Source organism: Canis lupus, chromosome 25, assembly GCF_003254725.2.
Source record: "Canis lupus dingo isolate Sandy chromosome 25, ASM325472v2, whole genome shotgun sequence".
Taxonomy (NCBI): domain Eukaryota; kingdom Metazoa; phylum Chordata; class Mammalia; order Carnivora; family Canidae; genus Canis; species Canis lupus.
The window spans coordinates 10,473,283-10,500,492 of record NC_064267.1 but is presented as its reverse complement, the minus strand read 5'-3'; the positions used below and the strand labels follow the sequence as shown (position 1 = coordinate 10,500,492).

Sequence of the window (27,210 nt, the reverse complement as noted above, 5' to 3'; positions counted from 1 at the left end):
ACAGCAGCCAAACAATGGAAAGAGACCACATGTCCATCAACAGATGAATAGATAAAGAAGATGTGGTATAGATATATACAATGGAATATCACTAAGCCATCAAAAAGAATGAAACCTTGCCATTTACAATGGTGTGGATGGAACTAGAGGATATTATGCTAAGCAAAATAAGTCAGAGAAAGACAAATACCATATTATTTCATCGTATGCAGAATTTAAGAAACAAAACAGGTGAACATAGGGGAAGGAAAGGAAAAACAAAAAAAGCAGAGACAGAGGCAAACTATAAGAGACTCCTTTTTTAAGATTTTATTTATTTGCAAGAGAGAGCATGAGTGGGGGAAGAGGGAGAGGGACAAGCAAACTTCCCACTGATTGGGGAGCCCAGTGCAGGGCTGGATCTCAGGACCCTGAGATCATGACCTGAGCCAAAGTCAGAACTTAACTGACTGAGCCACCCAGGTATGCAAGAGACTTTTAACTATAGGAACAAACTGAGTGTTTCTGGAGGGGTGGTGGATGGAGACATGGAGTAATTGCTGATAGACATTAAGAAGGGTACTTGCTTCATCCTTCTACATGTGGCTGTCCAATTTTCTCAACACCATTTATTAAAGAGACTGTCTTTTTTCCATTGGATATTCTTTCCTGCTTTGTCAAAGGTGAATTAACCATAGAGTTGAGGGTCTATTTCTTGGTTCTCTATTCTGTTCCATTGATCTATGTGTCTGTTTTTGTGCCAGTACCATACCATATTGATGATCACAGCTTTGTAATACAGCTTGAAGTCCGGCATTTTGATGTCCCCAGCTTTGGTTTTCTTTTTCAACATTCTTCTGGCTATTTGGGGTTTTTCCTGGCTCTGTATGAATCTGAGGATTATTTGTTCCAATTCTGTGAAGAAAGTCCATGGTATTTTGATAGGGATTGGATTGAATGTGTAGATTTCTCTGGGTAAGCATAGACGTTTTCACAATATTTATTCTTCCAGTCTATGAGTATGGAATGTTTTTCCATCTATTTGTGTCTTCCTCAATTTCTTTCCTACGTGTTCTGTAGTTTTTAGAGTACAGATGCTTTACCTCTTTGGCTAGGTTTATTACCAGGCATCTTATGGTTTGGGTGCAATCATAAATGGAATTGATTCCTTAATTTCTCTTTCTTCAGTCTCATTGTTAATGTATAGAAATGTAACTGATTTCTGTGCATTGATTTTATATCCTGCCACATTGCTAAATTGCTGTATGAGTTCTAGCAACTTTGGGGTGGAGTCTTTTGGGTTTTATGTACAGTATCATGTCATCTGCAAAGAGTGAGAGGCCAACAAGCACATGAAAAAATGCTCCACATCTCTTGCTATTAGGGAAATACAAATCAAAACCACAATGGGATACCACCTTACACTAGAGAGAATGGCTAAAAATAAGAAGATGGGAAACAAAAAATGTTGGCAAGGATGTGGAGAAAGAGGAATTCTCTTGCACTGTTGGTGGTAATGCAAACTGGTGCAGCCACTCTGGAAAACAGAGTGGAGGTTCCTCAAGAAGTCTAAAACAGATCTATCCTACCACCCAGCAGCTGTACTACTGGATATTTACCCCAAAGATACAGATGTAGTGAAATGACAGGACACTTACACCCCAATGTTCATAGCAGCAGTGTCCACAATAGCCTAACTGTGGAAGAAGCCGCAATGTCCTTCAACAGATGACTGGATAAAGAAATGTGGTACAATGGAATATTACTTAGCTAGACATCAGAAAGGATGAATACCTACCATTTACATCAACATGGATGGAACTGGAGGGTATTATGCTGAGTGAAATAAGTCAGTTGGAGAAAAACAGTTATAATATGGTTTCATTCATATGTAGATTATAAGAAATAGTGAAAAGGACTGCAAGGGAAAGTGGGTAATTGAGTGGCAAAAAATTAGAGAGGAGGACAATCCATGAGAGACTCCTAACTTTGGGAAACAAAGGGTTGCAGAAGGGAAAATGGGTGGGGGGATAGGGTAACTGGGTGACGAGCATTAAGGAGGGCACAAGATGAGATGAGCATTAGGTGTTATACTATATGCTAGTAAATTGAATTTAAATACTTTTTTTTTTTTTAAAAGGAGGGCACTTGCTGTAATGAACACTGGGTGTTATATGCAACTGATGAATCACTAGATTCTACCTCTGAAGCTAGTAATATGCTATATGTTAACTAACTTGAATTTAAATAAAATAAAATAAAAGAATCATAACTACATTTCAAAAGTACAAAAAATTGTGTATGAGTTAACCAGTAACTTTAGTAAACCACAGATATTTTGAAAAAATAAGACAAATTAGCTAGTTATCAAGCCAGAAAAGAGTATTTATCAAAAACAGAAATAGAAGAGATAAGTACACTACTTGTAGTAATCAACAGCTGAAATATTAAAATACATATTCTGGAAAAAAACAGTTTTAAGATGTGTTAAGCAACACTTGGGTCAAATTAAAAGCAAATAAAAAATATCAGAATATCTGTAAAAAATAAAGAATGAAATTGGATATGGCTAAATCAAATTTATCCGTAAAAGAGTAACCACAAATTTTAAATATAAAAACAGAACCACAATACCAACAAAACAAGACAAAAGTATCTCAAAGGGAAACAGATTAACATACACATTAAGTTTTTATTACTACTTTACTTATTCACTTAAATTTGTTTTATTTAATAAATTTGCATTGGAGGAGGTTCAAAAAAAAAAAGAAAAAGAATAAAGGTCTTTTAGAATCACTCATTTAATTCTCATTTCTAGTGCTTTTTGTTCCTTTATGGAGATCCAGATTTCCATCTGCTATCATTTTTCTTTTACCTGAAGGATTTTCTTTGACTTTTTTGGTGGTGGAGGTTTCCTGGTGGCTGAATCTTTCTGGTTTTGTTTACCTTTATTTTTCATGAATACTTGTACTTTGTTCAGAATTCAAGTTGGCCCTTTTTTCCCCCCTGAGTTATTTAAAGATGTTGTTCCACTGTCTTGATTTGAATGGTTTCTAGTGAAAGCAGACTACTATCCTTGTCTTTGTTTCTCTGCACATAATGGGTCTCCTTCAGGGGCACCTGGGTGCTGAGTCAGTTAAGTGTCTGCCTTCAGCTCAGGTCATGATCCCAGAATTCTGAGATCAAGTCCCATGTCAGGCTTCCTGCTCAGTGGGGCATCTACTTCTCCCTTTCCCTCTGCCCTTATCCCCGTGCTTGTGTGCGCTCTCTCTCTCTCTAACAAAAAAATAAAATCTTTTAGAAAAATGTGTCTTTTTATCCTCTGGCTGTTTTAAAGCTGTTCTGTTTCTCACTGTTTTTTTTTTTTTTTTCTCACTGGTTTTGAGCAATGTGATTACACTATACCTTGTTATCCTTTTCTTTGTGAGTTTATGCTTGAGGTTTGTTGTGATTCTTACATCTGTGGATATACAGTTCTCGTAAAATTCCAAAAATTTTGGCCATCACTTCTTCAGAAATGTTCAGTCCTACCCTCTCCTCTTCAGGGACTCCAATTGTATGTCTATTAGGCCACTTGAAGTTGACCACAGCTCCTGTCCAAACTGATGGCACTGTTCATTTTCTTTCAGTCACTTACCTCTGTTTGTCTCATTTTGGATAGTTTCTCTTGTAGTATGTGTGCTAATTTTCCTTTCTCTTTTTGAAAAAGAATAACACTTATTTGTTTGTCCTCCTAGTCACAGTTCTGTGGGTTAGACATCCAGGTGTGGCTTAAGTGGGTTCTCTGTTCAGAGTATCACAAGGCTGAAATCATCATGTCAGCTGAGCTAAGTTCTTGACTGGAGGCTCTGGAGAAAAAATCCACTTCCAAATGCATTTGGGTTATTGGTAGAACCAGTTCATTGTATTGTAGGACTGAAGTGTCTGTTTACTTGCTGGCTGTCGCTTAGGGACTACTTTCAGCCCCTAGGGCCCTTGACAGCCACTATTCTATTTTCTGTTTTATGGATATGTTTATTCTGGACATTTCATATACATGGTATCATATGATATGTAGCCTTTTATATTGGTTTCTTTGACTTTGCATAATGTTTTTGAGGTTCGTTCATGTCAAAGTATGAATCAATATTGTATTCCTGGTTTGGGCTAAATAATATTCCATTATATAGATATATCACATTTGGTTTACATTCATCAACTGATGACATTTAGGTTGTATCCAGTTTTGGGCTCCTATGAGTAATGCTGCTTTGAACATTCATGTTACAGTCTTTCCTTAGGTCATGCCTAAATCTAATCTTAATCCCATTCTGTGTATTTTCCATTTTAGACATTTGATTTTTCAATCTCTAGAATTTTCATACAGGCTTTTTAAAAATAATCTGTTTTGTTTCTATTTGACATATTTAATTGTTCCACTACCTTCTTGAACATATGGAATATAGTTACAAATAACTGTTAGTCATCTGTGTCATTTCTTGTGGGCTTCAATTGATTTCATCTCTCCATCTTATGGGTTATATATCCCTGTTTATTTGTGTGCCTGAGAAATTTTTAGATGCCAGACACTCTAAATTTTTCCTTGTTGGCTAGTGGATTTTTTTATTCTTGTGAATATTCTTATATTCTTAAGCTTTGTTCTTTTTTTTTTATCTATCTATGATAGTCACAGAGAGAGAGAGAGAGAGAGAGAGAGAGAGAGGCAGAGACACAGGCAAAGGGAGAAGCAGGCTCCATGCACCGGGAGCCCGACGTGGGATTCGATCCCAGGTCTCCAGGATTGTGCCCTGGGCCAAAAGCAGGCGCCAAACCGCTGCGCCACCCAGGGATCCCTTAAGCTTTGTTCTTAAATAAAACTATGTTACTTGGAAAGAGTTTGGTTATTTTGGGTTTCAACTGTCAACTTTGTTAGGCAGGTCACAACTAGTGATCAGTCCAGAGCTAATTTTACCATACTACCAAGTCAAGATCCTACTGGATATTCTACCCATTGCCCCATGAATTATGAGGTTTTACACTCTGGCTGATGGGAACAGGAACACATTCTGAATCTCTGTGAGCTCTCAGGAATTACTCCCTGTGGCCCTTTGTGGAATTCCTTCCCTGGCCTTGGATACTCTCCTCCCAGACATGCACCTGGCCCAAAACCTTGAGGGGACCCTCCCTGCACATGTCCAGAGTGCTCTTTCTGTGGAGTGACATTCTCCCTGCTAATCTGAGCCCTGAGCTCCCTGAGCCCTCAGTTCCCTTTTCTCAACTTGGGGAAAACACAGATCTCAGCTGAGTTCACCAACTCATGCCATGGCCTGAAAGGTCACTCCAGGAAGCTGGCTTACCCTTACTTGGCAGCTTAGGGATCCCTGTGCTTCATTGCCTAATGTTGCTATCATGAAAACCATTATCTTATATATTTTGACTGAGTATTTTGGGTTTGTTTCAGATCAGAAGGTAAGTCTGATAATTCTCACTCCATCTTGGCCAAAAGTAGTTACATTTTTTAACATAAAAATTTAGGGCAGCCTGGGTGGCTCAGCAGTTTAGCACCGCCTTCAGTCCAGGGCATGATCCTGGAGACCCTGGATCAAGTCTCACGTCAGGCGCCCTGCATGGAGCCTACTTCTCCCTCTGCCTGTGTCTCTGCCTCTGTGTGTGTGTGTGTGTGTGTCTCATGAATAAATAAATAAAATCTTTTAAAAAAATTTTTTTTAATTTAGCAATTGCTATAATACTATTAAACCATGATTTTTCAACCCTGGAGGAAAGTTCAGATTTACCCTGATACCTATTACTTCTTATAAATAATAATAAATTTCCTGAAGATGAGAATATTTTTATGTTAATCTTTATTTTTCCTAGAGAATGGATTATAGTAACAAACTTTTAATAGTTGGCTTTGGAAAACCCTGATTATAACTTCCTGGGGCTTTTTTGTTCATTTATAAATCAATAAAGAAGAGACAAGAATCTACTCCTTTGGAATGGGAAATGTAAAGCTCTCCCTTTTAGAGAGTAGATTGGTACCCAGTTTATTTAATTCCTGCCCTCATGCATGCTCAGGACTGGCTAGAAGGAAATTTCCTACCCTCATACAATTTTCTGTTCACCTTCCCCACCACTAGCCTACCTCAGACAAACAAGTACCAGGACTAAATAGGGAAATAGTGTCATACTCAGCAAAATTTTCTGGAATAAATTTAGATCCATTTAAGAGAAATAAAACCTGGGGCCCCTGGGTAGCTTAGTGAGTTAAACATCTGCCTTTGGCTCAGGTTATGGTCCCAGGGCCCTGCGATCAAGCCCCACACTGGGATCCCTACTCAGTAGGGAGTCTCCCTTTTCCCCTCCCCTCTACTTGTGATATCTCACTCTCTCAAATAAATTAATAAAATCTTTTAAAAATTTTTAAAAAGAAAAAGCCTATATAAGACCATGAAGAATTGGGCACATGTGCTACCCAGAGGGTCCTGCTGGTGCCAGTCTGCAAGAATCAGATTTCCTTTCTGCTAGGATGTTGGCCAAACTCATGAAGTGCTTCTCCTTAAGCCAGAAGGCTATCTAAGTTATGTCCTATCATTCTTATTTACAAAGGTAAGGTCATGGGCCTTCTCAGATCTTGTAAATACACAGATTCCAATGCTTCCTTGTTTATTTATCATGTCAGTTAAGCTTCCAGCTTTAAAATTAAACCAAGCTTTTCCATCCATTAGAATCCTCTAGATAGCCTGTGGCTGCAGATGAATTTTTAATATTCTCTTTCCATTTTCAAGGGCTGTGTTCTCCCCAGTGCTCTGCCTTTGCACGCAAACAGCTTGTATTCACCTTTGTGAGAATATAAGGTTACTGGCTTTTTCTTCTGAGCTGCCAGTTGTCACCAGTATCACCACAGATTCTATCTGCCCCTCATCAGAGTTATCCAGTCAATAGGATGGCTGAAGAGAAGTTGTGATTGGAGAGAGATTGAGATAATGGGAGGATGTTCTGAACTTAATGTATGCCCCGAACCTGTGAGATCTGTCAGAGATGCTGTAGAGTGGGCCAGCAGTGTGCTGAAGTCAGAACTCAGGGCAAGGAATTAGAAATGTGAGATCCAGACCTGGCTGGGCCTCCACTGACCATCGATTGCTTCAGATCAAAGATGAGGCCTCATTCCTGTGCACTCCCCACTGCAGCTTGTGCAGACCATTCACAGAGTAGGTGCTCAATAAAAGCTGTCAAATATATTGGTTCCCCACAAAGCATGACAGGAAGTGTATATATTAAATCAGATCTTGTCTGTAGGTCATGGTAAGACACTGGTCTAGGTGTTTCTGTTCATATATTTCAGATTGAAGAGTCGCTGTGGGGATAACCCTAATTAACAGTTGGGAAGTTTACAAGGATCAGTCAATAAAAAACTGGTTGTCAGGGAAATTCTCATTTTCATTTTGTTCAAAGACTCCAAAACCATCAATAAGCCTAATTCAGAAAGTTTTTATTCATTAAATCAGCTTCCTAGTGCACCTGAATGGAAATCAGGAGGCAATTGTAGGAGACCAATTTTTTGGAAAGAGACCAAACACGTCTAAGTAAGCTCTGTCTGCCTGTGGACAGAGGTCAGTGGCATGCATGCCTCGACCACCCCAGAAGTAATACAAATACTGCAAGGAATACGAAGGAGATGATAACAGAACCTTCCAGCACTTGAAAGTATCCTCAGGTGACATGGTATGCCTCTCACTTAAAACATCTCTCTGGCTCTTCCAAAGAAACATGGGTGTAGGTCAGAAGTGAGTCACTGTCAGCACATTTCATCTCACATGCCAGCCATGTGTTCTCTGAGCTTCATGTGATCACTGCCCTCTGCCACTTTTCTACCCTGTTCCCTTACTTCCTAAGCTGATTGGCATTTTGCTGGCTTTTAGGAGAAGACAGTAGAAACAAACAAAATTCTCCTTAATTTTTAGTGAAACAGGTGAAGCTGGCTGTATGTCAGTCATTTTTTTTTTTTCAACATAAGGTCTCTGTCTCCAAGATGGTAGATGAGCTTGTGTAGCTATACCATCCTGGGAATGGTGTGACATGTGGGTGGACAGGAAAGTAAGTGACAGAACAGTACTTCAGCAAGTTAAGTATAGAAGTACTTCACACAAATTGACAGCACAAGAAAGAATACTGGTTTTAGTGAGGGCCAAAAATATGCTGCTGACTTTAGGTAAAGTGATTATTGGTCACAGGCAGAGTCCTAGATAATATATTTAGAAAATGGCAGGACCTTTTCCAGCTAAAGCAACAGGCAGCTCCACAGCCCACCTTGTGTCTCTGCATTTCCTTCCAATAAGCCTTAGCCCTGGGGCCTAACTCTTAGTCTGTGTTATGACAGTGGTTGGATGCCAAATGTGCAGCTGCCCAGGAGTCCCTAACAAAGATTGGTTTCATAAGTTAGTTTGATGTCAGAAAGCCACAGATCTTACATTTGGTGTGTTGATACCAAAAGCTGATGTTCTCAGGGGAACCTCTCTCTTGGCTCAGAACATCAGTTTGGTGGCCCCATGAGTAGAATGTAGACAGAGTGTACTGGTGTTCATGTTCTACTGAACATGTTCATGTTCTACTGTTCAGTAGAACACTGGAATTTTGAGTGTGTGAATTAAAACTATATCATAATGTTGGTATCAGAGTGAACACCAAGAATAGGATTTCACCAAATCCTTATTTTATGTTGTCCATTTACCGCTGAGTATCATTGCTGATATAATAATAATGATAATGATGAAAATAATTTTAATAATAATAATAGGGGAAAAATCTGACAGCCCAAAATACACAATAACATGAGTACTTATAGTATGCACAAATACAAATTCAGAAATGATTCTGTATGCCATAGATTGCAATTAGTTATAATTCACTGAGCTAGAAGTATCTTTTATTATTTCCTTTAGATTTCTAAAAGAACTGCCTTCTAATATATATATTATACAGAAGCGCCTTCTAGTATCTATCCTTCTAGTATCTATCAATCTATCTATATATATATGTATATGTATATATAAATAAATATATATAGATAGAGGGAGAGAGAGACAGAGAGACAGACAGAGAGAGAGAGAGACAGAGAGAGAGGTGTAGGGCACTTGGTACCTCAAAACATTAATTAAAACACTAGGGTGGTTTTCTTTATCTTTTTTTTTTTTATGATAGTCACACACAGAGAGAGAGAGAAAGAGAGGCAGAGACATAGGCAGAGGGAGAAGCAGGCTCCATGCACCGGGAGCCCGACGTGGGATTCGATTCCGGGTCTCCAGGATCGTGTCCTGGGCCAAAGTCAGGCGCTAAACTGCTGCGCCACCCAGGGATCCCTCTTTATCTTTTTTTTAAAGATTTTATTTATTTATTCATGAGAGCCACAGAGAGAGAGGCAGAGACATAGGCAGAGGGAGAAGCAGGCTGCAGGGAGCCTGATGCGGACTTGATCCCAGGACACCAGGATCACAACCGGAACTGAAGGCAGATGGTCAACCACTCAGCCACCCAGGCACCTCCACTGGAGTGTTTTATAAAATCTCCAGCCACACCAATAAAATGGAAAACAGTAATCATGAAAAAAAATCTACCTTAGGTCTTAGGCTGTGTCTTAGAGTTTAATGCAGGCAGCAGTAAAATCTCTCACATTTTGTTGATAATTATTTACCTTTTGTTATCAGTATTGAGAATATTGTGATTGAGTATGTATTAAAATTAATTTGCTTATGACATGCAAGTGAACTTTCTGGATTATTATGTATTCTACTGTCAAAGACCGTTTTAAAGAAGCATTAATTTCACATTCTCCTACTTCATTAAGCCATAATAGTTTGATATGTCATATGTGAGGTTGCTTTTTGCAATCTCTGATGATTTCTTAAGAAGGAGATTTAATTAAAATTAACACGGTTACCACTAAATTAACAATCAGAAGTATTTAGATCAGTTAACCATCTCTTCCCCTTAAAAGTTGAGGCCACTTGTTTAGTAGAATAAGCCTGTTACCCTGCTATGTCTCAGTGTATTGGGTACTAAAGAGACCATTTTATGATTTGTTTTCTGTGTTACTCCCTGGTATTTTGGAGAGGGTAGGGGAGACAAAAGAATTTCTAAAATATTAAAGTTTATTTATGATTGTGTGCACAGTGTCCATGTCATGTTCTCTACTTGAGCAAAGGAGAGAATGTTCTTGGGGAATAGAGGTCCACTGTCCACCACTGAGGTTTTCTGTGGGTGCCAGGGTGCTCTGAGCCTCACACTGGAAGCACAGGGGTTCTGAAGAAGACTCTCACTCACCCCTGGGTCTTTGACAGTGATGCACTGCTTATCTGTGAGCTCTTCCTGGCTGCCTTGCCTTTATCCACCGCCCGCCTCCCCAAGCTTCAACCTAGTCATCATTCTTAAAGCCTCCCCACCCTGTCCGCAGCCTTAGGCGGAGTTTCTGGTTCCTTCCACTGTGGCCTCCCCACACCTACCATTTGCCTAGCAGGAGCCAGACCTCAGAGAGCTTGTGGGCTGTGGGATGGGATGAGTACTTTGTTTTTACTGCAATGGAGGACAACTGCATGGATGGATAGGTCCACGCAGGTTAGGAGCTGTTTTATATTCATAAAGATCATTCCAGCTGCTGTGCAGTGAAAGAGAAGAAGCAGGGCTTCCCATTAGAAGGTGGAGGTTATAGTGGCTTGGATTGGATCTTTAGCTCTGGAGGTGATATGAGTGGTCACACAGAGGGACAGTTTTGGAGAACACTGATGCTGTAGGAATTTCAAAGCCAGAAATCCAGGGCACCTGGGTGGCTCAGTTGGTTAAGTGTCTGCCATCAGCTCAGGTCATGATCTCAGAGTCCTGGGATCGAGTCTCACATCTGGCTCCCTGCTCAGTGGGGAGTTTGCTTCTCCCTCTGTCTCTGCCTCCCTCTCTTTCTCTCTCTCATGAATAAATAAATAAAATCTTTAAAAATAAATAAAGCCAGAAATCCCTGGAGCAGAGGTCATGAGAGGTGTGACCTGACCCTGACATTGAAGAGAGGGTCTGTAGGGCAACCCTAGTAAGGGAAGGAAGGGGCATCTGGACATTACTCCTGGATGCCCAGTTAAAAGGTTGCGAGGTTATAACTCTAACTTCAACCTGGATAGACTTATTTATTGCCCATTAAACATTTTCACAGAGTAATCCCCTTGAAGGAAAAAAAAAAAAAAAAACAGAAAAAAGCAAAAAACGTGCATCAAGTTCTCTAAGTAGACCTAGAAGAATTTCAGGGAGAGATGCCTGGGTGGCTCAGTGGTTGAGCATCTGCCTTCAGCTCAGGTTGTGATCCCAGGGTCCTGGGATTGAGTTCTGCATCAGGCTTCTCACAAGGAGCCTGCTTCTCCCTCTGCCTATGTCTCTGCATCTCTCTGTGTGTGTCTCATGAATAAGTAAATCTTGAAAAGAAAAAGAAAAGAAAAGAAAAGAAAAGAAAAGAAAAGAAAAGAAAAGAAAAGAAAAGAAAAAAGAAAAGAAAAGAAGAAAAGAAAAGAAAAAAGAAAAAAGAAATGCAGGGAGCTGGAAGGAACATGGCAATTTTGTGTGTTCTTCTTTTGCTAAGCATGAAACTCTGCACTGAGAAACTGAGAACCATATACACAGAGCACACATCAAGTCCCTGTCTGGTTTTCCTTTTTAATACCTAAGATGACAAACCATGAGCCATGTCTTCTTGGCCCCTGGCTCTTAATGAAATCTTTCTATCGCCAAAGAGCTGCTGTCACCTTTGTGGTGAATGTTCATGAGTGACTGTTGATTCTCTTACAGGATACCCCAAACAGAGGACTGCAACTCCCCGAAATGGATTTTCACCCAAGCCTGACCTGCAGGCCCGAGAAGCAGAACGGCAGCTGGTCCAGCGGCTGAAGGAGAGGTGCCAGCAGCAGGCCAGGCAGCTGGGCCTCATGCAGGGAGAGCTGCGGAGGGCCCTATGCGGCTTCCAAGCTCTCGCCGTGTCCACTCAGTATTTCTCCAGAAAGGTGAGGCCACGTTTGGTGACTACCAAGGGGCTTTTGGCTGCAGAAGAGGGTGGTGATGATGATAGGGGTGTGTGTGTGTATGTGTGTGTGTGTGAGTGTGTGTGTGTGTGTGTGTGTATCTTAGGCTGAGTTTGAGGTTAGAGATTGATTTGATTTTCAGAAGGTCCTGCAAAGTCTCCAGCAGCAGCAGCATTTAATGTGCTGGGAGTTTATACTTACATGTGAGAAAAATTAGTCTGGGAAGAATGATTTAGTACCCTTGATTTCAAAAGGGAAAGTTGTGTGAAAAAGAAAAGAAGAAAATATAAATGAACGTTTGGCAGGAGAGATCTCAGAAGAGAATGGAACGTGAGATTGTTTGCATTTTAGGGATTAATGGCCAAATTCTAAAATTTCTACACATTTCAAATGAAAGGAAGGTGGAGTCACAGTGCTGTGACACTTTGGCTGTTGGTGGGAAATTGAATGTGCCCGGTCTGGGGGCACCATGCCCAAGAAGTTGGGGCCACGCTCACAGTGTTCACAGAGCAGCGTGGGGTGGATGGCATCCTCTCTGCTCCCTTGATTTCTCTGAAAATGCAAAAAGAGGTGGTTTCATCTTAGCAAACAAGTTGTCTGGAGGCTCCTGGAGCCATCCAGACATGAAGTCTGGTATTAGCGGTGATGTAGCTAAGTTTCCCCATCTCTTGACGTGGAACAGAGGTTCATGGGAGCCTGGTGTCTGATTGAATGCATTTGTGTTTCAGCAAGAAGTAGCCAAGGCATGTTTGTGGGGGGAAATGAACATTTACCTTTGAGGTTTAAACATTACGAATCAGCATGTTAAAAACTCATAGGGCATTTTGAGTTTCATATATGGACCTTCTGGCAACTATAAATGGGAAGAAGTAAAGATATGCTTTTATGTAAGAAAACAAACTAACTCATTTAAAGAAGAAAAGCAGAAGAATGTTAAATAGCACCATGTCCCTGGTTTTGTTTTATCACCTGAACGTGAAAGCATGGAGGACTCTGGCTTTATATGACATCCTCCAGCCTCTCCCCTGCCCCCAGTACGGAAGCCTGAGCTGCCTTTTTTTGTTGTTGTTTTCTGTTTTGCTTAAAGCTTTCAGCAGAAAACCCCAGTTACCAATTTGTTGGTGTAATGAAAGACCAGAAGAATGGATTTCAGTTTCATCAATAGTTTTAGCCTCTTTCCCAACCAAAATATTAACAATGAATACCAACTTGAATTGTATACCTTCTTTTCTGGTCTAATACCATGGTTATCAACCTTGAACAGCTGAAGTAGCTCTACACCCACTCCTATAAGAATGAAAATCATACACATTTTTGAGGTGTCAAAGAGGCCTGACTTGCTGTGGTAAATATTGAGCAATTTTCTTTTCTTTTTTTTAAGATTTTATTTATTCATGGGAGACAAAGAAAGAGGCCGAGACATAGGCAGAGGGAGAAGCAGGGTTCCTCCTGGGAGCCTGATATGAAACTTGATCCCAGGACCCTGGGATCACGACCTGAGCCAAAAGCAGATGCTCAACCACTGAGCCCACCCAGGTGCTCCCAAGCAGTTTTCTTTTTTTAAAATCTTTTTTTTTTTTTAATTTATTTATGATAGTCACAGAGAGAGAGAGAGAGAGAGGCAGAGACACTGGCAGAGGGAGAAGCAGGCTCCATGCACCGAGAGCCCGACATGGGATTCGATCCCGGGTCTCCAGAATCGCGCCCTGGGCCAAAGGCAGGCGCCAAACCACTGCACCACCCAGGGATCCCCCAAGCAGTTTTCTTATAAGAGAAAGGTTTTTGTCCTTTGGCCTGATATGATTTTTTCACTGTCAAGTTTTTAATAAAGAGGAAAACAAGGTTGTTCATTGAGGTTCAATGATGGCATTTATGTTGTTACTCTGCCCTTCTGGAGTTACCCTTCCCACGGATCATCCAGTGTCTTAACAAATCCTTTTTTAAAATTTTAATTTCACTACAGTTAACATACCGTGTTACATAAATTTCAGGTGTACAGTATAGTGATTCAGCTATTCTATGCATCACTTGGTGCTCATCATGTAACAAATCCTTGATAAAAGTTTCTATGCATAGACGTACCAACAGACATTGACATAACGTATTGGCAATATGTGCTGTTTCCAAGCTGGAACTCTTGGACTCCGTTTATGACATGATGGCAGAGAAGGGAGTTCCTGTGCCAAAGTTAAGGGTTGGTTCCCCATAGTTATATATTTCTATGCCCCCCAAATATTCCTCTTTGGAGCATGGACCAAGAGTTTTATTTCTCTGCAGCATGCACCTAGCTCTTAAATCAGAGACCAAAAAAGTCTAGCAGGTGATTTGTAGGCATCACCTTCAGACCTCCCTACTACTTGAGTTGAACTCAGCATGACATTTTAGCAAGATGGATGGCAGACATGAATTTCATTTTCTTTTCAGTAAATCACAACCGGCAGCTCCAGACAGACCTCCCAAACGACCATGACATTTCACCTCCTACACAGTGTGTGCTTTTCTGTCTTTCTGAGCTCAACTCTCTCCAGATAAACCCCAGAACTAAAAATGGGCATGTTAAAAAAAAAGTCTGTAATTGAACATACGTGGCTTCCACACAGGCTGCCATGTGTCCTATGTGGTTAAGATGGTTGATTTGAGAGTTTGCCAGTACTACCAGATTAGACCAGGAGGTGTGAGGTGGGGTGGAGGGCCTAGGAAATAGACGCACAGCAAACCAGGAGACCTCCAATAGTGGAGCCCTCTATTATGAGGTCCTGTGATCCTCATGATTCGATGAGCACTGGTGTTCTATAGAGCTGATGAATTACTAGACTCTACCTCTAAAACTAATGATGGACTGCTGATTAATTGAATTCAAATTAAAAAAAAAATAATTGGTCATCTTGGAAAAAAAAAATCTCATGATCCTGTATCATCCTCGTGGGAAGCCAAAGAATCATTTTTATTTGTGGTAATGTCCAAAGTGGATCATGCCAGCTATGAAGAGTGTGACCTCTACAGCCAGCCTGAAAAGGCAGTATCTCTTTTCTTTTCTAGTTAGAAGACTCTACCATGTATCTTGGAAGTCTACACTATGTATTGTTTCTATACTGTAGCAGATTTGTCTGCAAAGCATGGCATAGTAGAGAGGGCACAGGACCATCAAGGAGTCAGCCCCATCTTCACCTCCATCTATGTATGCAACCTTGGGCAAGTCACTGTCCCTCTCTGAGCCTCATCACATTACCAAAAGTAGTAAGATCCTTGCCCTTGCCCTGGCTCCACCAGCCCGAGTCCCCTCTGACCAGTCATCCTTGAGTCTCTATTTCCTTAATTTCAAAAAGGGTTAATAATAATAACACTTCACAAGGTTATTGTGAGAATGTAAATTAAAGAGTGAAGTTACTTCAAACAGTTATTGAGTAAAACTTTCTTTTTGAGTACAAGGAAATCTGACAAAACCCTGCCCTCAGGTATTTACTCTCAGATGAATAAGACACAGATGAGACGAAGTTAAAACATTGTACAGACCATTCTTGTTTTGCTATATATGTACATGAAGAGTTTGGCCTGGGGTGTGTTTTAAGGATAGAAATAATTTTCTAGTCTATCCAGCTGCTGCTGCTATTTTTTTTTTTTTCTAGAATGTGCTGAGACCATTAAAGATATATTGGAAGTAAGTCTCAGTGTATGGGAAGTCACCAGAAAAAAGAAATTAAAAGCCTAGATAAGAATCTTCCATTCTGGCCCCATGCTTTCCAGCTCCTGGCAGAGTAGCTGTGAAAATTGTCAGCTGTGACACAGCCTGAGCTCAATGTCCAGGGATTCCAAGATGCCACATTTAGGTGCTAACATCAGCCTCACACTTGCACTGATTCCAGGCAGCTCCACCCTTGTGGCAAGACACAGTCCTCACCAAAGGCCAGAGACATCTGCTGAAATCTGTGGTGTGAGACCTCCGGGTGGTATAGTAATGAGCATGACTCTCAGACTCTGCACTTCTTCGGGTCAAGCTGAAGGATTTTTCTTTTCTTCTTGTTGCCTGGTTCCCAGGAATGCTACTCTGTAGCAGCCCCTGGTGGTCAATCTAGGAAACAATCCAGACAAGGGTTATGTATTAAGTGGTGGTGTCCCTTGCCTTGCATGAAGTTTTATACAAGTTACATCTGAGGGTGTATTCATTTTCATTTTATTTTTGTAAGATTGATTATGGTTATTCAATATTTTTCATATTGATTTGTGTCATTTTTATCTTTGGCTTTATAAATGTGATAGTAGATGATGGATTTTAATTGTTTATTTCTTAGTAAATAGGTATAAAAGACTTGAAAACTAATGTCAAACATTTGTGTACTATATAAGCATAAGAAAAATTTATAATTCATCAGCCCCTCCTTTTCCCCCATATATATATATATATATATATATATATATATATATATCTTTTACTATTTGACCTTATATCTCACAGCAATTTTTTAAACAATTTTATTTATTTATTTATTTGAGAGAGAGAGAGAGATGATGATGATGAGAGAGAACATAAGTGGAGCCAGGGAGAGGGAGAAGCAGACTCCCCTCTTATCAGGGAGCCCAATTTGGTGCTTGTTCCCAGGACCCCAGGATCATTACCTGAGCTGAAGGCAGACACTTAACTGACTGACCACCCAGGTGCCCCTCACTTAATAATTTTAAATACAGAAGAGTAGAAAGAACAACATCCAAACACCCATCATCTACATTTAATACTTATTAACATTTTACTATGTTCACTTCATCTATGTTTTTGTTGTTAGTTAAGGGTATATATTTTAAAATATAGTTTATATATTTCAACTTCAACTTTTCAATTCATTTATGTTAGTAGATTTTTATCAATGCTGCCTCTACCCTATGAAAGTTTCTGTGGAGTATTCAAAAAAGTAAAAGGCAGAACTCCTTAAAACAGTATCACTCCTGTTTATTGACCATCTCCTATGTCCTACACACTTTAGATAAAATTATATATGTGTATGTGTATATAATAGTATATATCACAATATAGTAATATATATAATATACATAAGATACATAGGATGTCATTATATATAATATATATTTATAGTATTTGTATTATTGTAACCCTCACAACAACTCTACTTGGCATAAGTATTGTTTTCATATGATAGGTGAGGAAACTGAACCTAGGGAGATTATGTAGCATTCTAAAGACAACACAATTAGAAAGAGATGGGGGCCACGATACAAAAACAAGTTAGTCCATATTCAACACCTGTGTTTTTCCACAAGATTATGTGCTCCCTCTCCCTCTGCCCTTCTAGCCTTCAAGGTGCTTTCAATGTAATTAAGGAGAAAAAAGCAAAACAGTTATCAAAAAAGTTAACACTGTACAGGATGTTAACAGGAAATGGTCTAAGGTAATATTTAACCTGTTGCCATAATAAAAGTAGTATGTGTGCAGGTGCAAGCCCAGTTATTATGAATGGGAGGACCACTGTGAATGGTCTAAGGAGACTTGGAGGAGCAATGGATGCAGGTGGGATTCTAGATGAGTAAAAATGAAGGAAGAGCATTGTTTATCAGGGAAAGGGACACTCAAAGTCTGTTATCTTCAAAGCGGCGTCTATCTTTAAGCTATCTTTTACCTATCTTTAAGCTCCTGCTATATTAATGATTTATGACTAGACACCTAGGCACTCAGGAATTGTTTATAAAATGCAGTGATTGCTTTGTAATGGATTGAAACCTCTTAATAGTGAAGATCACCCAGATTCATCTTCATGTTCCAGAGCACTTGGCTTTGTTGTTTGGTCAGAGTAGGGTGTGTGGTAAAGGGGAGGATAGAAAAGACAGGTGTAGAATCCCTTTGTAAAATAAATGCTCGCTGGCTTTATCCATTTATTACATTCATATTTTAAACTCAGGGATTTATCAGGATAAATGTCTGCCCCAGAGCTCCAAAAGCAGTAGAGAAGCCATTATATCCACCAGCCAAAGGATTTTTGTATTTCAGAGACTTTGCCATTGAGTGAAGCTCTCAGAGCTGATAAAAATTGAAAACAGTAAGCTCTTTGTTGCTCCTTAAATTCTAAAAAATGCCCATCTAAATATAGTGTTTTGTATCCCCCTCCCTGATAAACAATGCCCTGGGATTATTTTGTCTTCCCTTAATTTTACCTTGAATAACTAAAGTCTTAGAGAAAATGTGAGCACTTCTGATGATTCTTCAGCATATAACCTAGTGGGAAGTGCTACTGAAGTAGTAAATTGACCATTTGGTAATTACTCTTCTGGAAGAATGTTATATGTCACAAAAGTAAATGCAGCCACAGTACCTTGCTGGGACAACAGTGAGTGTTTGCTTTTACTTTTATGGTTCTAGCTTAAGGAAATTCTTTTTTTTTTATTTTTATTTATTTATTTATTTTTAGCTTAAGGAAATTCTTAGCATATCCCCAAAATATCAAAATACTCCCAATATCAAAGGCTAGAAATCCCCCAACTATGCCAAGCAGCTCTCTGAAGTAGTAAGAACCCTTGGCATAGGGTGTCAATAATGGAAAGCATCATGGTAGGTAGAAAATAAAACTTAAAATTGTAAAGTCTTCTCAACTTTTATGGAAGATCTCCAGTACTGGTCCCTGATAAGAGCTAACTTCACTGATAATAATATAACTCTCATAATAAGGAAATAAGAATAGATATTTGACTCAGGTAGAAATTGCCCCTATGCAGCTCATGTCTTTTATACTTTGTCATAAATAGTTTCCTTTTTAAAATTAAATGAAAGCTCTTTGAATACAGATGGATGCCAAGGGAGAAGAAAGATGAGTTTCACTTGTTGCTTTTGAAAGGAAGCCCTCAGGCTTTCCCCAGTTCCTGGTTGGCAGTTGGTTAAACGTGTTCTGCAGTAAAAATGCATGACTTTAAAATATGCTGAGATGCAGAATTTAGTGTAGTTTTCCTACAGGCCAGGGAGGCAGCTGAGCAGAGTGAAAGTGGCACGTCGCAAGGCTATGCCACTCAACCTATCTAGACCCATGCCCTTTAACAAAAAACACAGTCAATCTGGAGATTTATTTTAAAGTAAATGAATTGCTGTAAACTCCCCTCCAAGCAAAAGCAAGTAGAAGGAATGGTAACTCTAAAGAAGAAATACTGGCTGGAGAGATGGGAGTTATAGTTGCCTCAGCTCCAAAACCTCTTTCCTGTGAGAAAGGAGTTTCTTAACTTTTCTAGATCTCAGGGTTTTTTTTTTTTTAAGATTTATTTATTTATTTTAGAGAGAGAAAGCATGAGCAGGGGTAGGGACAGAGGGAGAGAGAGAATATCAAGCAGACTCCCCACTGAGTGTGGAACCTGACTCTGGGCTCAATCCCAAGACCCTGACATCATGACCTGAGCCAAAACCAAGAGTCAGACCCTTAGCCAACCAAGCTACCCAGGTACTCCATCTAGACCTCAATTTTTCTACAAAATGGGATAACTAGAGGTCCAACTTTGCAGACCAGATTGGAGTGAAGTGGCTCTCATGCTCTGAAGTCCGTGATTTCATTTATTTCCTCTAACTCTGTGAGGTAATGCCATAATTTAAATACCAGAACATGCTCAGCCCTTCATAGGGTGGTGGAGTATGCCTGTGCATTGGGTGGCCCACTTGAAGTGTACCTGCTGCGTGATGATCACATTCTAGGAAATATGTTAAATTTTTCTCTTTGGGGAAATCATTTTTAAATAAAAAACGTCTGTAAACATTTAAAGCATGAGTTAATGTCTAAGGATAGCACTGTCTTCTGTAACTTCTCAAGGACAGGACAGGCCAGGGAGATGAGGAGAGAAAGTTGTCTAATGAGCCTACCATTTTGGCATCTGCTTCCTGAAAGGGGAAAGTGCCATGGTGGATTGTTCTATGTCTTTCTGCGTGGGACAAGAGTGGGGAGCATGGACTTGTGTAAGGTACCTGTTGTCTGGAGAGAGTTATGCGGAGAGCCTCCCTCCACGGCTCCCACCCCGCATCCTCCTCAACACATGTGCAGTCTGAATTATGCCTGGTTCCAAGGACACATCACTGTCTACCCTGGCCGTTCTGTTTAATGCAACACCTATTTGTTAAATGGAACATTTAAAAACTAAGTTTCAGGCCCTGCCTTCTAATTCCTGAGGAGAAACACTTGTTCAAATCATGATGTGCAGGAGGTCTTATGGTGCTAAGGGAGCTGCAAGAAGGAGCTATTCCTCCAGCCAGGGTTACCAGGGCCTTCAGAAAGGACAGATGCTTGTGAAGTGGCCTCCAATAGCAATAAGGTTTCAGCAGACAGAGGTGGAGGAATCCCATGCTGCAAGGGATACAGTCCTGGGCAAGCTCTGTGGACAGTTCTGTGGAAGGGGGGAGGGTCTTTTGCCTAAAGTTTGGAGTGTGAGACTGATGACAGCCAGGAATTAGGCAAAAGGGTTTGGGGACTTGAATAGCAAAGTAAAGAAAAGGGACTCTCTTTGAGGCAGTCAGGAGGCAAAGAGTAAGGTACTAAAGTGTTTGAATCTGAACTTTAGGAAGATATGGTAGCAGTATATGGGATGGATGGTAGAAAGAAAATTCCAGGGAGAGAAAACAATTAGGAGGCTCTGCTAGGCAAGAGGTGAGAAGGGGCAGAAGGAGGATCAGGGGTCTTGGTGGGAAGGAGAGGGTAGATAGAGGACCGAGGACCAAGGTGGTGAGATAATTGGGGAGCTTGTTGAGGTTTTAACTAGGACAAGATGCTCTAGAAGATGAGTGATAAAACCTCCCCACTCCAACCTGGACAACACCCAAGCAAAAATCATAAAACTATGAAATGTTAAGTGATAAGAACATAAGATGTATGTGTGTTTATAGCTCAGAAATGTTTAAAGGGGTCATGGGTTATCTTTTTAGGTATCTTTGGAACTGCACACTTTGTGTATCAGTGAACTCTTAAGGTCCAGGTCCAATGGACCTGTAGAAATGGACATTTTTCCTCCAAAATACATTTTTAACTCAAATATCACATGTCCCTTTGAGATTCAGAAAAACTAGTCTAGAATCCCACTCCTCATTTCCAGAACATCCTAGGTCTTTCCCATTGTCTCAGGAATTTCAGGTGGAGGAGCTTCTGTTTTTTTTAATATAGTTACTTATGGCTCAGAATTTCTGCTTCTCCTAAATTAATTCAATTTATGGGTTCCTACCATTCTGTCTGTGCTGATTATGTTTCCTGCAGCATCCCTCCACACCTAGTATAGCCCCCTCTTTGGTTGATTTTCAAGACTGCTTTCTGATGCTGGGGTTTTCCGAGGGAAGTAAACATGGGTTTAGATATCAGGAGAGAAAAAAGAAGCTCTAGAAAACTTGGGAGCCATTTATATAGAAGTGACATAGAAACGGATGAGAGTGACGAGAGTATATACAGAGGGACAAAGAAGGCAGCGCTCTGGTGGGGGCCAGAGGAAAAGAAAGAGAAGTGGTGGAAACAGGAGAATCCCACCTCACAGGCTTATGAGAGAGAAATTTCTGAAAGGGGAGAGTGATTTATAATACCAGGTACCAGACAGTCAATGAAAGTGATACAGAATGAGTTTGGCAGTTTTAGAGGAGTATCTGTAAACAGGTAAAGGCAACCAGAATGTTCCGGTTTCTCCACAATCAAATGGTTTAGCAGTTTGGTCGTTCTTCCTTCTACCTTGGAGTAGCCACTTTACCCTGTGAGAAGTGGCAATGGTGACATCTACAGGGCATTGTCTGAAAGTGAAAATCTGTGCCTAGAGAAAAGAGCACATGTCAAATACCACCTTAAATTCTAGGGAATCTAACAGAAAGCAAGTGCTACTCTCCTCCTGTTCATGTGAACTACATGTGAACTACAGACCTGCTTTATTCCACAAACTTAATTGAAACTAGGTTTGAACACAACCACTTTTATTTTTCATTTTATTCTTGACAATTGAATTACTGAGACAGCAAAAAAAAGATTTATGTTGTATACCGCAAGTAGTTTGCCTATGAGATAATTCACAAAAGCAATTACGTATCACAACCTAAGAGTCAAACACTTTTTATCTGTAGTTCAGTCCCTGAAGAGAGTGAAAGCCCATCACTTCTGCTCTACCAAGAACAAAAAGGGACACATTTAAAATTCAAAAGTATTGAGACTTTATTACATTACAGTGTTCTCTTGGAAACAAAGACTTATCATAAGTACTGTCTATGCTAACACAATAGACAGGAGGTAATATAACTGCTCAAAGGATGTCCCTAATTTTTGTTTCAATTTTAATTAATTAATTATTATTATTATTATTATTATTATTATTATTTATTTTTGGAGAGAGAGAGAGAATAGGGGGAGGGCAGAGAGGGAGAGAAAGAATCTCAAGCAGGCTTCACACTCAGTGAGAGCCCAATGTGGGGCTCAATCTCAGGGTCCTGATATCATGACCTGAATTGAAATCAAGAGTCAGATGCTTAACTGACCAGGCCACCCAGGTGCTCCTTGTTTCAGTTTAAAAGAAACATAGAGACAGAATGTACATTTATGCTCTAAGCATAAAGAGGTCAAAGAAAAGGAGAGAGGGAGAAAGAACAATGCAATTAATAGAAAAGTTACTAGAAAAGATGGTAGATATTAATCCAAGTCTATTAGTAATCACATTAAATGTAAGTGGTTTAAACATGCCAATTAAAAGAGATAGTGGGGCACCTGGTTGGCTCAGTCAGTTAAGTGTCCAACTCTTAATTTCAGCTCAGGTCATGATCTCAGGGTCATGAAATTGAGCCCCTCATAGCACTCTGTGCTGGTATGGTGCTGGTATGGTATGATTGAGATTCTCTCTTCCTCTCCCTCTGCCTCTCCTGACCCCTCTTGTGCTCTCTCTCCCTCTCTCTCTCAAAAGTGTGTGTGTGTGTGTGTGTGAGAGAGAGAGAGAGAGAGAGAGAGAAAATGATGTTTATAAACTTAATTAAATGTCCACAAGAAACCTAATTTATTTTTATTGTTTGTTTTGTTTGTTTGTTTGTGGATTTAATGGCAGGGGAGCTAAGATAGGGTGTGATGCTTGCTGTTTCTGCTTTTCCAGTGGTGAGGGGGCCCTTTGTAGGTATGTTGAGGTAGGTGGGCCATGGAGTGCAGAGTTGGGGTAATCGGGAGAGCTAGTAGAGCAGAAGGACTTTCAGGGGGCCCAAGACACAAGGGACTGCTGGGCAGCATGGTGGCTCCTTCCAGTAGGTGACCAGGAATGTCAAGTGGCACTGAGGCTGGTATGAAAGCACCTGACCCCTTCCCCCTACTTCTGAGGAGCTTTCCCATAGCCAGCAGGAGTTGGGAGGGGGAGCCACTGGCCCACTGATGTCACCCACTTACAAGAAACCTAATTTACTTATAAAGACCCAGATTATAGGTAAAGGAATAGAGAAAGATATACGATGCTAACACTAATCAAAAGAAATAGGAAATATCTCTATTAATTTGAGATGGAGACTTCAGAACAAGGAAGTTTATTGGAGATAAAGAGGGGCACTACATAATGATAAAGGGGTTGATTCTTAAAAGACGAAATGAAAAGCTTTAATGTAGTTGTTGGTATTTTAGGCTGTCTTTGTTTGGGTCCAGTGGCTTTAACATTTAGGTAATGTTCAGTTGTTGCAGTCCTGTTCTGTAAAGCCTCCAGGATTTAGCGGGGGGAAAAGAATTGTAAACATCAAATGTGTCCTGCTATAGACACTGCCATGCCCTTTATATTTCTTACATATAATTCATTTAATTCTCATATTAATCTTTTGATGCAGGTGTTTTGATGCCCACTTTATTGATAACTCAGGTTGCTTTGATCACATAATATTTTTTTGTTATTTCATTCTTGAAATATTTAACAAGCACTTGGTAAGTCTCAGAATAATAAAGTGGATGACACAGGGTTTTCCCTCAAGAAAATCCCAGTCAGATACCCCATGGTATAGTTGCAGAGCACTTCATTTCATCTTTTTAGCAGGAAGACAGGCAGGAGAGCCTAGGAGAGTATCCCCATTTTCCAGGTAGAGAAACAGAGAAAGAGAAGTTATTTCTGGCCTAAGGTCTGTTGGCTAGCAAAAGTAGAATTAAGTTCTCCTGCTCCATGCACGTGTCCTGATTCCAATTCCAGTGCTCCATCCACTATTTTAACCATGCTACTTTATTGACAAAAACATCACAAAACGGGACAGTTCTTCCAAATACCACTGGGGTGTTAACACATACCCTTTGCTCAGGCAGTGGTGAGAACTTTTCTGCTTTGATTTTCCTTATCCCTGTATGTCTAGCAATGCCAACAGAACAAAATCTCAGTGCAAAATATCATCTTGATTTCATGCTGCGTTGTCACACTTCTGACAGTCAATAGACAACAGTGTTTGGTGGCTGCAGTGATAAGGCCTGCTTTATTCAACAATTTGGCACTATGGATGAAGGAGCATTAGTACCTTACTGGTTTCTTATTGCCCTAAATTAAGTAGCTATGCTGGGATTAACTATGAAGTTGGCCAGAGGGTCAGTACTCTGCTCCGCTCCTAGAGACAAATACCTATTCATGGAAGACATTCCACCATGCCCAGGGCAAGCCATGAAATAGACTCAGGTGGCTGTTAAGTGAGATCCACAAGATGCTAGATTTCCCCTCCAAAAGTAAAGGCCTGAGCAATTTTTCAGACTTGAGGTGTTCATAATTATTTTCTTCTATGGTCAGAATTTTTTTCTTCTTCAGATCTTTATTTATACTTTTAACAATGAACAGCCCTTAGAATGACCACTGCTTATATGAAAGCCCTATGCAAAAACTAAGCAGGTGATCCAAAGGATCCAAACTTGAGTTCTGGTTCCAGGCAAGATGGAGAAAGCGCACTCCACCCTGTCTCTCCCACTACATGCAACTGTACAACCTAAGCAGAATGCATGGAGTAGTCATTTGAGAACTTTGAGGCAGATTGGCAAAAAGACCAGAATTTGAAGTACCACAGAACTGGTTATGAGTTTACAAGTTTTCCTCTCTGGTACTTCCTGGCCTACATTAAGGGCAGCTTGAAACCTATAAATAGACCTGGACATAAACAGAGAGGGTCCATGAGAAAGTGAGAAACAAAATCCTAGCACTCAGAGAGAGCTAAGTAAATCTTCTTCTTTTTTTCTTCATTTTCTCTTACCCTCAACCTATGTATGTATGGCCTATGGTCATGACTGACAGTGCTGGTGGCAGGAGCCCACCGAAGCCAGACCCTGAGGGAGCGGACTTTTCCTCTCTGCTTGGAGGAGCTATATTCCAAGAGACTGAGGCAAACCCCATTGCTTTTATTCCCTCTTTATGGATCTGTCATTTAGCCACAGATAGGAGAACAGTGTGAGAATAACACAGCAGAGTGGAATAGCTAAAGTCCCAGCTTTTTAGCTGGAGGATGAAAAGGGGCAGCACCAGGGAACTAGGAAGAATTGTAGGCATTGGGAAGAGGAAGGAACTTGAGAAAATGACCGTTTAACATTGGTTTATAAAATCCTGGGCTCACTGATGAGCTATATATGTGTGAATCTCACCCTAACAGCATATATAGACTTTGAAAATTGGATTCCAAGATAGGCTACCACCAATGTTCCATACTGGCCACTGTTTGTGCACATGTGAGGCAGATCCTAATAGCATTTCAAAGGCTTTGAAGACTAAACTAATACTAGAAGCACAACCTATACAAGGCTGGATAGAAGTAGAAGCCTCAACTGTAGTTGTTCAGTTGCCTGCCACCAAGGCTCCATAGGATTCAAACAGGATCCAGAGTCATAAATTATAATATTCAAAGTGCCTGGGACACCCAGGACACACATCTAAAATTAATCAGCATATAAAAACCAGGAAAATGTCAACTTATATGAGAAAAAGCAGTAAATAGGCTGTAGAGTCAGGATGACACAAATATTGGATTTATTTGACAAAGACATTAAATTCAACCATTTTTAGAGCCAGGCACTCATAAAATGGATGGAAAGACAGAAAGTCTTGTCAAAGAAGTAGAAGATATAAAGAAGAATCAAATGGAAATTTTAGAACTGAAAAATACAGGAACAAAAATAAGAAACTCATTGATAGAGAAGACAGAGGAAAGAGCCAGTGAAAATGAGCATGAACAATAGAAATCATCTAGTATGAATAATGGAAAATAGATATTAAAAAATGGACTCAAGGACCTGTGAGATAAAGGCCTAATATTACTGTCATAGGAGTCCCAGAAGAAGAAACAGTGTATATGCAGAAAAAATATTTGAAGAAATAATGGCCCAAAACTTCTCAAATTGGTGAAAGACATAAACCTACAGATTCAAAAAGCTCAGCAAACCTCAAACATGTTCTAAGAAATCCATGCCCAGACATACCATAATCAAACTGCTGAAAACTAAAGACAAAGAAAAAAATACTAAATCAGCCAGAGAAAAATTCACATTACCTGGAAAGAACAACAATTCAGATGGCTGCAGACTTGTCATCATAAACCATGGAGGCCAGAAGACAGTGGAACACTTTCAGAATTCTGGAAGAAACAGCCATCTGAGCCAGCGAGACTCTTCTTTAGAAATAAAAGCGAAAGACAGTCTCAGATGAAGGAAAACTAAAAGAATCCTTTGTCTTTAGGCACAATCTAAAAGAATTGTTTAAAGAAGTTCTCCAGATAGATGGAAAATGACACCCATCCAAGTTCCAGAAGGAATTAAAGCAATAGAAATGAGGAGCAACAGAAATAATAAATAGCTAGGTATATAATGAACTACACTTTTCCTATTGAGTTCTTTAAAATACAATAAAAGCTGGAAGCCAAAATTGTAACATCATCTAGTTCTTGACATATGTATATGTGATTCACGAGATTACTACACAGAGAAGATTGGGCAGAGGGAGCTATGTGGCAGTAAGGTTTCTTCATTCCACTCATAGTAGTAAAATATTGATTTTAATCTGTCTTGAGAAGTTAAATTTGTGTATTGTAGTTCTCAAATCAACAACTAAAAATTATGCAAAGATACATGGTAAAAAATGCAATAAACAAATTAAATTAAAATGGAGTACAAAAAAAAATGTTCAAGTAACCCTAAAGAAGGCAGGAAGGTAGAAAAAGAAGAACAAAACCAGAAGGTATAAATAAAAACAATAAAATGATAGCTCTAAATTTAAACATACCAATAATTACATTAAATATAAT

The 27,210-nt window shown here is 39.8% G+C and overlaps 1 protein-coding gene across 10 annotated transcripts in view; it reads left to right on the top strand.

The window, feature by feature from the left end:
* MTUS2 (microtubule associated scaffold protein 2) overlaps window positions 1–27,210 on the top strand; it is a 588,485-nt gene that overhangs the window by 436,787 nt on the left and 124,488 nt on the right. For all 10 annotated transcript variants that reach the window (XM_035720080.2, XM_025462603.3, XM_025462600.3 and 7 more), the window contains one exon: window positions 11,779–11,990. In XM_035720080.2, coding sequence (XP_035575973.2) covers window positions 11,779–11,990 — 212 coding nt within the window. The remainder of the gene's footprint in view (window positions 1–11,778; window positions 11,991–27,210) is intronic.